At 34.9% G+C, this 16351-nt stretch overlaps 1 protein-coding gene across 1 annotated transcript; it reads right to left on the bottom strand.

Moving 5' to 3' along the window:
• Positions 1-1447: 1447 nt before the first annotated feature.
• LOC113762652 (probable methyltransferase PMT15) lies at positions 1448-6514 on the bottom strand. The gene is made up of 6 exons (XM_027306201.1): positions 5705-6514; positions 3935-4145; positions 3547-3844; positions 2522-2914; positions 1968-2045; positions 1448-1872 (listed from the first exon to the last, which is right to left on the bottom strand). The coding sequence occupies exons 1-6, from the start codon at positions 6398-6400 to the stop codon at positions 1626-1628; spliced, it is 1923 nt and encodes a 640-aa protein (XP_027162002.1). The 5' UTR covers positions 6401-6514; the 3' UTR covers positions 1448-1625.
• Between the last annotated feature and the right edge of the window lie 9837 nt (positions 6515-16351).

The following is a 16351-nucleotide window of genomic DNA, read 5'->3' as shown; positions in this document are numbered from 1 at the left end:
CAAGTCTTAATGGAATTGCAGGCAACCGAACCAGAAAGCTTTCCTGATGAAATTGTCAAAGGTCTTGCCAATCCAAAGAGGATTCTGGCCCGAAACAATTGTTAGGCAGCATTGTATTACTTTATTTTCACTTTTAGTATTAGTCAGGCAGCATTGTATTACCTTTCTTTTTCAGCCCTTGTCTTTTAGTATTAGTTCTCTGATTTTGTGGGCAAGCGCAGGTTCTGTATCAAGCAAGTAGTGAGACTACATCTATTACCATGGAGTGGGCATTTTATCTAAAGCCGAGATCGATACTGTCATGTTGGTGACAACCGTCTAACGGTTTCATCTATAGTGGAAAGCTGACTTACCTATGCATGGTGGGAAGGAAATTAGGACAAAACAGCACTGTGGGTCTGGGCGAAGAAAGGTTATTAAAAGTCGTGACTGGAACCTGGTAGAAGAAGTTTCACAAGGTCCATTGTACTTTTAGGAGAAATAACATATATGCCCCTCAACAACTTATGGACATTTGTATGCACCCAAAATTTATCATTAATTCGGGATTAGCCCTCCATGCCTAATTGGGGGGAAACAAGTTGCAAAGAGCAGAAAGATTTGGAAAAATTGGTCAGATGCAATAATCCTTGGGATGATTTGGATGTGGCTCAACAGCCTTACCTCCGATGCATCATCAAAGAAACTCTCAGACTTCATCCGCCAACACCACTCTTACTGCACCATTATTCGTCTGAGGATTGCACCATGGGCGGATTTCGAGTTCTGCGCCGAACTATGCTTTTGGTGAATGTATGGGCCCTGCACCATGACCCCTGCACCATGACCCCTGCATATGGACAGAGCCTGAAAAATTCATGCCTGAGAGATTTGAAGGCATGATGGTCTCAGATTTTTGCCTTTTGGATCAGGCTGGAGAAAATACCCAGGGGAAAGCTTGGCCAATGCCTCCATTGCATTGGCATTGGTACTGCAGTGTTTTGATTGGGAAAAAATCACCAGTTAACAAGAAATGGACATGATTCAAGAAAGTGGATTTGTAGCACGTAAAGTTCAACCCTTGATGGTTAAGTATTATTATCCACGACCAAATATGATCATAAATTAGACAGACATGATTGATCGAAGGCAGTGGATTTCCCAAAGTCAAATTGCAATGTAAGCTAGAGTTTCCAATTACAGACATAAGGATCATATCATGAAATTATCAGAATACACATAGAGCAAAGAGCAGAACAGTTTGCCATTCTTTCAATAAGACAAGATCCTAGCTTTAGTTATTACCCTGTAGGAGAAGCCATTTTTTGTCGAATTTCAGACTAGTTCTGCCACAAAATGAACCTATTCTTTCTTTTGATATATAATGCATTTCATATTCCAATGTTGCACCGGCGCATATTACACATTGTACTCTTAATTCTTTACATAGAGATAAAAAAAACACAGAGAAAAAAAATTCTAAGTTAGCATTTTGAAGAGAGATAAAAGATGTCTCTTCTGATGTATAAAAAAGCCAAGGTACTCGAGAGGCAAGCCAAAAATCGTTTCTACAAAGAATTATCAACAGGAGCAAAAAGATGATCTTGAAAACTCTAAGTTAGGATGGGCAAACAAAGCAAAAAGTTCTAAGCTGTTCTTGACCCTTCTTGATCTTCACTTGAGGCCGGTGCTGTCCAATACTGCTTCACTGCGATTAGTAGCTTCTCCCTAACATGAGGACCACCTTCATGGTCGACCATTCTGCTATCCCATTGAAGCTTGTCTATGACGCTCTTAACATCCACTAAAATATCAACATCGTCTCGGATAATAACACTACCTTGTGGGCGTAATATTCTATCCATCTCTAATAAAATGTCTTCCATATCACATCTGCTAGACATGTATGAAAAAAAAATTGATTAGAAATCCCAAAATATTCATGACAAGTTGTTTACTTTTTGAGAAACAAAGCACAACCACATTACCTATCCTGGTAGAGGCTAAAGAGCGAGTCAGCATGAATGAAATCATAAGTTCTGGGATAAGTTGACATGGCTTCGCACCTGAGAAAAGAGTACTTTATCAGTAACAGCAACATGTCAAAAACTGTAAACACCAACTGCTATACAATGCAAGTCTCCACACAACTGTAGCAAGAAAAAGTTTGAGACAACGATTATAAATTCGAACATAAGTAAAAAGATGCGCACAAACCCAATAATTTTCCACTATCTGAAAGGAGATCAGACAATCAATTTAGGCATGAAACTTCATGATAACAGTTAATTACACAAAATTTGCAGAATCAACTTCCTGTAGGATAGACACTGGACTTGTAATTGTGAATTTCGGAGGGGTCATTATATGAGAACTTTTTTACATTGAAATAGTGGACTAGTTAACATGCACTTTCACTAGACATAGTAGAGGTAACTAAATTAAAATTATTGACTTAAGTTACTATATTAGTGCAACAGAAACTTGAAAAATCCACTGTCGCATCACTAAGAGCATGTTAATCTCAAAAAAAAAAACATACCAGTTCTGGTAGGTTCCAATTAATCCACGCTCATAGATGGCTCCTAGTGTATTCAATTTTGCCTCAGCCGGAACAACATTCATCACCCATAGCGGATCATTCACAAGAGCAGCAGCAAAACCTCCCAAGTGAGCATTCATATCAAGCAAGTTGCGGTACCTTCCAGGCTCTGCTAACTGAGAATCCAAGACTTTGTAGTGCTCGACTCTCTTCTTCCACAAGTATGTATCTTCTTCAAAGGTTGCAGCTGTAATCCCATCTAAACTTCCGCTGACAATTCTTGGAGGGACTGCTGTAAGTCTCTCTGGCCATTTTGCTAGCGGTCCACCAGCCATTTCTTTTGTCTCAGACACCTCAGGCAGAGGAGTCAAGCAGGCCTCCATTTTGGTATACCTGCAACATATGAGTCACATGCAATCAAAGGATACATTATGTAGAAAACGACGGCAAAAGTCATGAAATCTCAATTTGTAAATAGTTCATAGTACTCTTGGGGAGCAGCTATTTAGCCTTTATTGCTAAGAGAATTATGTTTTTGAATTAAAAGCAAAGAAACTCAAGTTTTTGGCAATGAAATTTGCCTGGCAAGATACTGGAGCTACGTAATCTGGTGAGCAAAAAGTTTATGTCGACATCAAGGTAAACATCATCAACATGTTACAAGCAGTGGCCTTGATCTAACAGGTTTTGGTATCACTGTAGCCGCAGCAGGGTTAAATGACAGTGAAATTCCCCTTTTCTTTTCCCCCTTTATTGTCTTTTCATATTAGTGCATTACTCAAGCCCGTATGGTTCAATGTTCTATGACTGAGAAGTTTGAGAAGGAAAGCATGGAGCAAAATAAAGTCCGAATTGCCATAAAACAATAAGCATAAGCTTTGACACAGGAACTAAAATCATGAGTATGTTTCAGCTGTGTACACAGAGTAAAACCAGAACTGTCTATCAATTTGCTCAAGTCTTTTATCTTATGATACGAGGAAATTTTAAACTGCAGAGTAAATATCAACCATTGGCAACATTACCATGCTTTATCTGGGTCTTGTGCCTGGCAAAAAGGTGGTTTCTTGAATGCCTTGCGATAAATTTTGCAGTGAATATGATTAGAAGGTTTCTGCCAAATGGCGAGGTCATTTTTTTGTACCAACTTTTTCCAGCATAAGCTTCTCGCAACGTTCTCAATTCCATCTTGCTCTTTTTTCAAATCTTGTGCTGTTCTATTCCAGCCTTTCCAGTGACTCTCCCAGTTTATGGGAGGTCCAGATAGAACCCAGTAGCCACCAGGACGTAAAAGCCGATCAACTTCAATCAAATAAAGTCCATCTGCTCAAAGCAGTTTTATGAGTTTCCATGTAATTCCAAAACTTTTTAACAGACAGATAATATGTTAACAAAGTGAGATAACTCAATTACCAAACTTTCCCCACGGAATGAGACATCGCGAACAATGAGCAATATCAAATGCTCTTGAAGGATAAGGAAGCCTAATGGAGGCTAAGACACCAATTAATGCAGGAACTCCTCGCTCGAGGGCAAATTGTACTTGTGCTACATGGGTGTCTCTCGGTGCAAATGATACACTCAAAATATTCCTAGATAGCAGATAGGCCCCCCAACTGGCAACCTGCAAGACATCAATAAGACTACCACAATTACTCAATGTCCAATTTGGCAATCAAGAACTTGCTCATTCCTATGGAGTGACAGATGCTGCTCGATAAACAGCCCAAATCATGTTCATGTGACCACCATCCAGTAAACAGTTCTCGCAAAATGCTTTTCTTTATAGCATAGATAAAATGACAAATTTGTTTCACACTGAATAATTTCTCAAAGAATATGGCAAAAACACGCCATTAATATTTCAAGCCAATATCAATTATGCCTCGGCTCAAGATGCAGCCAGCCCCTATAAGTGAAAACGTTTACTTCAGAACTGCAACAAATGCTTATGGGCAGAAAGACATTTAGGTGAACTTGGAATGGTATTGACCAGCCTATTGGTTCCGCCAATCACTAGACAATCGGACGTTGTTGTAAACTGAAGTCCAAGATGGATGCCAATAATTTCCAAAGCTAGCAACTAAAAGATGACTTTCAAACACAGAAAACATTTCCAAGGCTGGTCAACTAATACTCGTCCCTGGATAGCTTTCCCATTTCAATTAATTCCTACGGTTGAATAAGAAGCTGTGATGGATGCATGTCTTCTCATTGACATAGGAAATATAAAGTAACTAGGAAAGAAAAACTTTCTTTTCGAACCAATATGGTGTAAAGAAAAGATTCAAGTTGCAGAATTCAAGCAAGGCAATACAAAAACTCATTCACAGATTTCAAGGATTTTATTAAATGCCTACATATCCTCTTCCAGCCTTGGAAATCATGAAATAATTACTCAAGACATAACAACCATGGTTTAAAGACGAGTCAAAGTTGGAACAAAGGAATTTTGGCTATACGAATTGGAAATTAAGAAATCTTTTTTCGGTTTGGGGGAAGGTGGGGTTGAGAAAGTTTGCCTTTATTTACTTTGGAATCAAGAATAACAAAACAATCAAGGAATTCTATTCGTATACATTTATTCTTGAAGTCTAACGTAAGTAATTGTTGAATTTTAGGTCCCATTCGATGTATGCTTCCATCTACCAATTTTAGCAACATTCCCTGCACAACGCCAAGAACCAAAAAAGAAAAAAAAATATATCTTGATGCAATCTTTCTTACAACCAATCCAATTTCCAAATTGCTAACCGACCAAAACCAATGAATCCAACCAAAATTTTCAAGGCTTTCTTTCGCCACCCTAAAATCCCATATCAAAAAAAAGAAAAGAAAAAGAAAGTGCTTTGATACTTTTTTCAAAAAAAAAAAAAGCAAGCAAGCCCCTAAAGGAATATCCCTTTCTTAGACTAAGAAAATAACCCAAAAAAAAAAAAAAAGGAAGAGTACAAATCAAAAGTCAAAAGGCATTAAAAAAAAAAAAGCAACCCCATCAAAACGTTAATCATCTGTACCACGTCCTGGACCCTCTGACCCGTTCTTCATAGTCCATAGTTCTCATCATCTTAGATTATATTAACAGAAGATTATCAATTAAATTTATTTATTTCAAGAAAATAAAACCAAGCTTTTCAAATATTTAATTGAATTATTATAAATGTAATTTGTTGTTTTACTTACCCCGCATCCAGTATCGATGGCGGTCCTTATAGACCCATCTTTGAGATTTATGAATTTTCCGATATCAGCAATGTATGAGTCAGCGCCACGTGGGAACATGGTCCCACCACCCGGAAACTTAAACCGGTCGCCCTTAAACTGGACCCAGTTTTGTTTAGCCTTCTCCACCGTCAAATGCTTATGTGGCACGTTAGCGTACCAAACCATGTCCCGGCTGGCCGGCCACCGGAACGGCGTCTTGTACCCGTGAGGCGCCGGAATTCTGCACTTCAAAAGCTCATCCTTGTCCGGGCAATGCCTCTCTCGGTATATGTTTCTGTCTCTATCGAACTTGAGTGATCTGTTCACGTCCTCACACGGGGTGTACTCGGAGAATTCTGGTTTGCATGGGGGGATTTGTTCGGCACGCGCCGATGAGGAGAGCGGGACAAGATCATCGGCGTTGTGGCGGGCGGTGAAGTCGAGGGTGACAGAAGAACTGCCGCCGATGGTGGTGAAGTTTTTATCCAAATTGTTGCATGGGAGTTCAAGAAGAGTGCCCATAGGTGACTTGGCGGCGATTTTTAATCCGCCGTGCTGCCAAATTCCGATGAAGTAACTCAGAGAGCATAGAACAGTGGTCACGGCCATGTAGAAAAGACTGGTTTTCTTGGTTTTTAAGGTAAGGTAGTAGGGTAGGTTGGCCCAAGTCGCCATTGCCACCAACCCAAAGAAAAGAAAGAAAAGATATAGGAAGAAAGAACGGAAGGAGGGATGCTGATGTACTGTTCTTTGTACTTACATATATGAGTTTGTTCTTGTCCTAGAAATCTTGTTTGTTTGCATATGTGCGTGTGTGTGTGTGTGAGAGAGGGGAAAAAGGGGGGGGGGGGCGGAAGAGAGAGAGCCGGGAAGGGTGTGAATTGTGAATATATGGAAGGAGGTGAGAGAGAGAGAGAGAACTAATTAGAAATAATTAGCAGATAATTTTAAGGAAAGTGCATTAATTTATTTTTCATTTTGGTAAGAGGGGTGTTTGATATGTTTTGAACTTTCCTGCTGGTTACCATTTTTCTTTTGAAAGCATATAATGGGATTTTTTTTTAATTTGATTTCCCATTGCACATAGTGATCCCGAAAGTTACCATTACCATGCTAATAATTTTTCTAACCACTAGAATTATGTGTAATTTATCATATAAATGTACACATTTATAATTATTTTCATCGAATTAATTTCACCTTTATAAAGAGCTACCACCTAAGTCCATCTGAACGACAAGTCCTTTTTTTTTTTTTTTTCTTGGATACATGTCACGTTGGTGCATAAGCATTAACAATTAATGTATGAATTAAGAGTCTCTTTTCTTTTTAATTAAGTGAGTCAACTTTCCACATGTTATTCCCCAAAAGAAAGAAAAAAAAAAAAAGAATGGAACGAACACAAAAGGTCGGCCTAGACGACAGATACAGCGGCCTAAGATGACATAATATGGCTTCTTTTATTGGGTAATCAAATATGACTTCTTGGGGGAGATGTTAAGTGAAATGGGAGGACTGGGGAAGATCAATCTTCCAACTGAACGTTGACGACGGCGGTGGGAGATACGGGCACGCGCTCACGCGCGGACGCTCCCCTCGTGAAAATTGACAATGCACGGCGGGGTTGAACTCGAGTTGGGGTGGTGGCTCTTAAGTCTAAGAATTCCAAAAGCCAGAGAAATGGAAGCATTTATCATGGTACGTTGTCCTATGTTTTTATGGTAATAAATAGCAGAATGTCCAGTCTCGAGACCCCCTGATTTGTTGCTTCCTTTTCATACATAACAAATGCTATGCTTTTGTAAGAAAATTTTGTTACTTTTCTTGAATTGGGTAAATTGAGTGTAAATTAAAAGGTTAGGCAGTCGTAAGCAGAATTTGGTTGTTCATCATTCTTGGCGTATGATAATTAGGTCGAGGTTTGGATGCAAACTCCAATTTTTTGGTCTGTAGCGTATCATGTGAGTATGAATTAGCCGTTGATGACTTGGGGAAGGTTTGGTTGCTAGACCCATTAAGAATTTAAAAAAACAAAATTACAAAAACCATTACGGAATCTTAGGTTGCTTCTATGAGTTATCATTTAATGAAAGACAAGAAATTAGTGGTTCAATTTTCCCCTGTCCCATTCCGCAATTTTTTTTTTTAATCTATCGTCGTTCTTTATACTCTTCTTATCTTTAACTACTGCTGCTCACTGTTCGTCGTTCTCTGTACTCTTCTTATCCCTAACTGCCAGTTCCGCGTTCTTTTCCTGATATTCAATGCTTCTAGAGTTTTTTGTAGAAAAATTACTATAATAATTTGATGTATGTGAGGTAAAAAGATGATTAAAAATTGTGATCACAGAAAATATAAATTTTTTTTGGGAAAAAACTTCAATCTAAACATGTTAGATCAGTTTTCTCCACAATTTTCTGAACACTATGTCATGATAAGGTATTCGTCATCAATATTCCTTTCATTTATTTCTTTTAATTATGGAGTGAAAAGAAAAGAGGGTCTTTAAAAAATGAAATTGAGCAAAGTATCATTGATACTCTTTGTGCTTCTTTTCTCGGTACTTTTGTATACGACCTTTTTCTCAGTGTGGATTTTAATTTTTATAGGATAGCTAATTATTCACTCGTGCATTTGTATGGGCAGTTTTATGCTTTAAAATTATTTTTTTGAACAAAAATTGATATAAAATAACTAAAATATTATTTTATAAAATTTAATATACTATTTGAAAGGAAACAATTAAATTAAATAGATTAAAAATAGTTAATTCATAATAACTTAATAATTAGTTTCAATCAAATCTTATCCCATGATTCAATTATTTTTACTCTAATTAATTATGGTATGTCGAGTAAAGAAGATATATTAAGAAATAAATGCACTTAATATTCGATTCTTTCGTGACTAAAAAAATTTAAAAAGCAAACTAATAGATAATAAACTTATTATTTGATCAAATTATTAAAAACTAACAAAAGAAAGTAATTTAGGAGAACCTTTACTTTCCGTGTTTATATGGATACCATTTTAGCCTATATTGAATTCCAATGGAAAGAGAGCATAAAAATTAATAGGAAAAATTTTAGAAATAGAATGACTATTTATACAATTCAAGTGAACTTATATGAATGATACGCTAAAGTTGCGGAATAAAAATTCATTGACAAATAAAATTTGCCAAAAATTTAGAATTACAAATAAATAATCAAGTCAAATAATAGAAATATAGTTAACGTAATTGAAGAAAATTTTAAAAAATAGTGTTAATGATAAAAAAGAAAAGCATAAATATCAATGTAAACGTATATAAAGTAGAGAATTAATAGATTTAGATTTACTGTAAATAAGGAAGTATTAGAATGATAGAAAGAAATGAAGGTTCATCCAAATTTTAGTAATGATAATAAACGATCAATTCAATAACAGGTACACAAATGTGATTGTAGAGAATTAAAGGAGGAAAGCTATTAACAAAAAAATAAGACATAAATTATTCAAACGTATATAAAGTAAATAATTAATTGATTGTTTGAAAGTTACTATAAATACAAAAGTAAAAAAAGACTATAATTAATTGTTAACAAAAAAAAAGAATAAAATCCATCAATAAACATAAGCAAACACAATTTTTTCCTAAAAGATAGAACTTCTACCTAATCGGAACGGCCATTTTTTTTTTAGAATAGCCACCTTAGTAACCTACCAAAGGAAAAAACTATCTATGTAAGCATTAATATAGCATATTTTGTCCAAATTTTAGTAATGATGATAAATAATCAAGCCAAAAATAGGAATAGAAAAAGAGGATTAAAAGGAAAGATATAAGTTGATTGACAAAAAAATAAAAAGGTATAACTAATACAAATTTATATAAATTAGATCATTAATAGATTGGGTGAAATTGACTATAGATAAGGAACTACAAAAAGACTATAATTAAAAAAAGGAGAAAAGAATAAAATCTACAAAGATATAAACAGACACTTTCTCTTACAGCTTAATTTGTCACGTGGCAGGAAGATAAAATGTCCACTTGGCAGAATATGAGAATAGCCAAATTAGTAACCTACCAAAATATTATAATTGTTTCATAATATATATATATATACACACACGTATGATTTATATTATTTGAATCCTAGCCCAAGGTGCTGATCCGTACGATGCACAATTAGTTGGACGGACCTTAATAACAGTACTGTTGCTTATATATATTTATCTCCTTATCACAACTTATTTATTTCCTTTTTTTTTCTTGTTATCTAGAGCTACGCCTACTTAGGCAGCTATTATATGACCAATGCTAAGTCATATTTTATCAAATTCCAGAGAGACCACAGACTAGTCTAACGTTAACCAATTCAATGGTCAATTTCCACGAAGTCTAACCCCCTTCTTGCTTGCACTAGGATTGCGGGAAGTTCAATTTTATTCATGACAGACACCAGAAATCTTTAAAAAATTTAATGGCCCATGATTATGACAGTTGACTCTGATATTTTCTTTTTTCTCTTTTTGGATTTTCAATTTTGGAGTCTATTTAATTATCCTCAATTTGAATCTTCATAGAATGGAAATGGAAGTAACATACCGGGATATACAAAAGGCTTGACTATAAATAATGCTCTCTACACGTTGTCTTACGAGGCAAAAGCATCAACATACGCCCGTCGAAATGACGAGAGGTTACTCTGTTTTTTTTTTTTTTTGTCGTAACGGTAACATTCTTATAAGCTAATCTATTCTAATTTAAGGGGAGGAGGTGTCGATGATGACGGTAAAAAATTCACTAAATGAATTCATAAACCTGATTTTAAAGACATAAGTTATACTTTTGAATAATTGAATTTGCAGCTGAAAATTCATTGAATAATTTGTAATTTATTGCGTGTGAATTTAAAATAAACATCTGATATTTTTTATTAAAATATCCAACAAAAACAAAAGCACAGGAAGAAGACTAAGGAAGAGCTTGACTCGAGAGCAAGATGGCCGTCCCACAAACTCAGTCCAGATATGACTTGTAAGCACGGAATATCACCCTCTTCCACTCCAGATATTAATGGTCCCTTTTCATGGTCTTAATCAACCAAGCAATTACTGGACCGTTTGACAGTTAATTACAGCTCCACCCGCTCCCAATATTTTCCAATTCTTAATTAAGATGGTGACCTGCATCAGTAGTCTTTCTAGGAATGATGCCATGTGCATATATATCTGGGGTAGTTCTGGAACGGCTTTGGGTGATAAGTTGGTGGGTCTACTTACCCTCAAAGTTATGTGGTGGTTGTTTTAATAATCTTGGTAACAACAATAATACTGCCAAAACATTGACTTCAATTGTTTAGTGGGAGACAATCACTGATCTATTCGTATTTGATGAAGTGAAAAGCTTGATGGAATACGTACGGCCCTCATTGTACCTCGAAATTTCTTGATCTTTGCTAGTATTAGGATATTCCAATTCGAATTAATTTCTTGGTCTCCAGAACCCTTTTTTTTTTGGGGTTTCCTGAAGTTAAGTGAGCTGTTAATCATGAGATTTTTTTTTTTATTCAAAAGATTAACGTTGTCACTAGAGGTTATATCTTCAGCATTCACATGATTAATTAACTAGAAATCGAGTTGGAAAAGGAGATGCAGATCCAATGATCCATCTCAGAAAGCGGCGCAACTAAGTGGGAAGGTCAATGAAGCTTACCTGCTAAGCATGTGGCTAGTTAGTTAAGTGGACCTAACGTTACTTCAATATCTTCTTGCAAAGTAATTAAACGGTATCAATATCATCCATCCAATTCTTAGTGTACCCACAGAAGCAATTTTGGACAAAACAATAATAATATTCTTTTGTTATGGGGATAATTTCAAATACCTCCCTCGATATTTCTAACAATTGCACTTAAATGCTCTCTAAAATTAAAATTTACACTCACCTCCCTTTGATGGACACATTTGCTAAATATTGCAGTCCCTGTCCTGTCACTAAAAGAAAGTTACAAAGTGGGAAAAAGGTACGGGCACACAAGTTTTTACCCTCTTTATATTTTGAACGAAACATTTGCTACTTTGTTTCTAAAAATTAATTAAAAAAGAGAAAAATTATGAAAATAGTAGGGATCCTCTCAATACAACAAAGAATACGTATACAATTCTGCACTTTTGACTGTTAAAAGTAAGAAGAGTTGGACAAGTTGCAACGGCTCTATCTTGACAGTATATAAGATGGATAAAGTGTAAAAAAAAATTAATGCTATTTTAAACTCTTGGCATTCTTCCTCTCTATGGCAATTGAGGAATAATAAAATCAATTTTGCTTCTCAGGATAACAGTTGAGAAATGACAAAATCAATTTTTCTTTTACAGATGCTTGCACCAAGAAACAAATAAAAAATAATAATATTGTTGTAGGCAATTTTTTTCTCACATTTTTGCAATAATATGAGCCACAACATTTTGAGGGCAAGTTGGTCATTAGGAGGTTTTTGGTGCAGACATGTTGTCACATCTATTCCAGAGGGGAGGTAAGTGTAATTTTTAATTTTAGAGGATATTTAAGTGTAATTATTAAAAACCTCAAGGGAGGTATCTGAAATTATCCCTTTGTTATAACATCTTCTTTTTTCCTCTTCTATCCATGTGGCCGCAATTCTTATAAGGTCGCCTCGTCATGGAAGCCTTGATTCTAAAGGCCAACATTATTATCATTATTATTATTATTATCTATTTTTGTTCCTTTCATGGAATGACCAGCACGCTTGAAACTATTTTGCTCTATTCCATTCAGTTCGGGAAGTCAATCGTAGACCAATTAGACGAAAAATTCTGCCATTAGAATTTGGTTACAAGATCTTAAATTTTTGTTTATGGAGCTTTTTCAGGCAGAACATTTTTCTTTTCTTTTCTTTTTGATTGATCTTCAACTCCTATTCCTATTTTCACCTATACCAGAGAAGGAGAGTTCAATTGGGTTAAGACGAGGATTAGAAGAAGAAAATGGAAGATTAGAGGAAGAGAATTCCATCTTCTATCCACCAACACACACGTTTTGAATTTTATGGTAGAGGTTTGAATTCTTGACTTACAGTCAGGCATACACCTTGTGCTTCACTTGGTGGTCAACTCGTCAAAAAAGAGTTGATTTTCGGTAGAAGATCCATTCTCTCCTAAGTGAGTGATTTGGGGTTTTGAGACATGATGGCTTGCTTTAAGATCTAAGCCCGTCCCATCAATGGAAAATAAAATAAATAAACCAAAGTCAATGCGCTTTACAAATGAAAAGAAAATGGAGTTTTTTTTTTTTTGGATTTCAGTGTTACCATTATTTTTTTTTTATTTTTGACCAAAGTGTTACCATTATGTTGAAAGGGTCTCCTTTTTTTTTCCCAGTGCTACCCGTTATGCTAAGAATCCAAGAAGTTTTAAGGTACCTTGGGGACTTTTACGTAATTCACCAAAAAATATAGGATTTTGTTCAATTATCTTACTTCTGTTAGTATCAAAGACTGAAATTTTCTTTCAACAAACAATCCTGTAAGCGCAAGCTTTAAGGACGCATAACATCGAGGTCGTCTGATATTTTACACAGATAGAGCTTAGCCCAAATTAAAGATGAGTCTCACGGCCCAATTTAGGAGTAACCATGGTAGCCTATTCAATATCTAAGCCCAAAACTGCGATGCCATACCACGTTCCAAGGTCCAATATCCGACTTGTCTTTACCCTTTTCAAACAAGGGTTCTATTGATGATAAGAGGTGAAGTCGGTGGGTTTTTTTTGTCGATACGATTAACTTACTACACTATGGGGAGGGGGAGTGCCTGAAGACGTCCTGAGATAGGCCGGTGATTAATTGTCTGAATAAATAAAATTATTTTTTTTTTGGCTGAAGTTTCTCCAATTGAGGAAGGAATGATAACGTTTGAAATTTATAATGGATTACTCCTATGTTTTGTATGCTTATTCACAGTAGTAATAACCTAACAGGTTAAGCTCAACTGCGAATTATCTTACTCTCTATGTACAAAGCATTGCATGAGTCTTCTTATGCTGTTAACTTTTTTTTTTTGGGTTACTTTTTTAAACTACCTTTATGACGAAGGATAAAATGGTCCAATCATATCTAAAATCATTGTCTTTTTCATTAGAAAATGCTATATTTATTTATACATTTTTTATTTTCATGAAATTCTTTAAAAAGAAAAGTAATTTTCAAAGTTTAGAACCAAATTCTATGAAATAAATAAATAATGATATAATTCTTTTTATTACTTGCGTGCACGTAGAGCGTGTTACTGCTTCCTTTTGGTAAAATGGGTCAAAATTAGACTAAAATTGAATGACGATTTTGACCATAACCGCAGTTTTGTTTGCACGATCAACTCAAGTTCAAGAAGGGAGCAAAAACATGATTCCAGCAAATTTCGTGGGTGATGTGACGCTACTTGCTTGCCAAACTATAAATGAAGAACGTGGTTGACGGGTGCATTCCAATCGAGTTGAATTGAATTGAGTTCAAATAGTGCACTTTTCAAGATCGACTCGAGTTAAAACATTTGGTCTTGAACTTGTCGAACTTTTAAAAGTTGAAATCAAGCTCGAGTTTGATTTTAGTTCGCTTCCGGTTCGAATTCGTTGATTATATATATAATGTTCGATTAGACTCGTCGAACTTAAGCGTTTAGAAATATAATACTGGATATTGAGTCATATGTCTTATTGAGCAACTCAAATTCGACTTGAGTTTGATCAATGTCGAACTTGAGTCGAGTAATTGACCGAACTACTTGTGAGTTCGAGTCGAATAGATTGGTCAACTTATAGCTTAGGCGGTTCTAACTTCTAACTTAATCCTCACTTTTCCAAGTGGTGGTGGAAACTGATCAGCATATATGGTAGCAAGGGCTTTTGTCATTAGGGTTTATTAGAAACCGATCGAGGCAATAAATGGAGCATGACGATGACAATAACGCCATGGATTATGGGTTTACCTCTTGTTTCTCTACTAATAATAATTTCCCCACAACCTCTTACAATGTTTATGGCCTTTTCAACTTTTTTCCTCAATTTCTTTCAGTACTGTTCATTCTCAATTCTTCCACAATTTTGTTTGGAAAACCATTCTTAGTTATCGGTCTAATTATGATTCAAATTATACTCACACTTATTTTGAAAATAGGAAGGACAATGGTTGTGATACGCAATTTGTGGTGGTGTTGAAATTTCTTGGTAGGCTTTTGGGGAAGAGAAGATGAGACGATATGCAGTAGGAAGTCATAAGCATTAAAACACTCTTTCGCCTTGGCTTTTGCTCTTTAGCCATGGCCAAGAACCAAATACGTACTTCTGTATTTGCACTTAAATTATTCCTCATCTATAGTTGCATTTAGGGAAAATCGTTCAAAACATTCCTCTCATTTTACAAAATAACTTTTTTCATCCTTCACTTTTAAAAATGTAATTTTACGTCCCTTACAAATTTACGTTGGTCAAATTTGGCCCCTACTTAGGTTTTTTACTAGTTTTTTGTCGGAATTCACCACGTGTCTTGCACGTGATCATATTTTAAGGGCAAAATTGTCAAATTAAATTTTATATAATTCGATTCATGATCCTTCACATTTCATAAAATAAATTTTTTCGTCCCTTACATTTCACAAAATGAATTTTTTCATCCTTCACATTTTTCAAAATGAGTTTTTTCATCTTTTATTGATCATGTGTGTGAATAATTTTTTTTAAATCCATGTATACATCTATTTGATTTCACTTGAACAGTACGAATAGCATGTGAAATCAAATAGAGATATATTACATACTATTCGTACTGCTCAAGTGAAATCAAATATATATATACATGGGTTTAAAAAAATTGTTAGTTTTTCACTTATATTCATTTTCTTTTACTCGAAATTTAAAAATAAAGAAGACATTTAATCCTAAATATTATCGAGTGTTTATATCGAATTAAATTTGGATAGAAATAGTAAACAAAAAGAAAAATACGACAAAAAGAAATAAGTGATTGGCACTTTCAAATTTTAAGACAATCACAAGGCAAGTAATTCAACTGTTGGTCTTAAAAGTGTCGAGTAGAAATTTCAGATTAAATCTGAAATTTGTTAGCACAATTATAGAATTCGAGTTAGGACCCATTAATTAGATGACCTTATTATACAACTCAATAAATAAATTATTACAAAAAGAGAAAAGTCACAAATATTGAATAGGTTCAAATAGTGAAATCATATAAATATATACATGGGTTTCAAACAAAAATTATTAGTTTTAAACCCCTATATATATCTATTCAATAGCATGTGTATAACTACAATTAGCATGTTTAGATGAAATTCAATAGAGATAAATTATATGTTATTCATACTGTTCAGATAAAGACAAATAGACATATACGTGAATTTATAGCAAAAATGCTATTCGTACACATGATGAATGAGGGATGAAAAAATTCATTTTGGAAAATGTGAGGGATGGAAAATTTCATTTTTTGAAATGTGAGGAACAAAACAATTCATTTTGTAAAATATTAGGGACAAAAAAATTTATTTGTGAAATGTGAGGGACTATGAATCAGATTATGTAAAAATTTGATTTGACAATTTTGCC

This window comes from Coffea eugenioides, chromosome 2, assembly GCF_003713205.1.
Source record: "Coffea eugenioides isolate CCC68of chromosome 2, Ceug_1.0, whole genome shotgun sequence".
Taxonomy (NCBI): Eukaryota; Viridiplantae; Streptophyta; class Magnoliopsida; order Gentianales; family Rubiaceae; genus Coffea; species Coffea eugenioides.
Note: the sequence above shows the minus strand (reverse complement) of the source record. Positions and strands in the feature narration are given on the sequence as shown.

What these genes read in the sequence shown, in the direction of transcription:
- LOC113762652 (XM_027306201.1), bottom strand. Translation starts at nt 6,400, where the DNA reads ATGGCGACTTGGGCCAACCTACCCTACTACCTTACCTTAAAAACCAAG. An exon ending in ATTGGAACCTACCAGAACTG is followed by an intron (nt 2,046 to 2,521) that starts GTATGTTTTTTT and finishes CTCTTTTCTCAG; the next exon opens with GTGCGAAGCCATGTCAACTT. An exon ending in TTTAGCCTCTACCAGGATAG is followed by an intron (nt 1,873 to 1,967) that starts GTAATGTGGTTG and finishes CATGTCTAGCAG; the next exon opens with ATGTGATATGGAAGACATTT.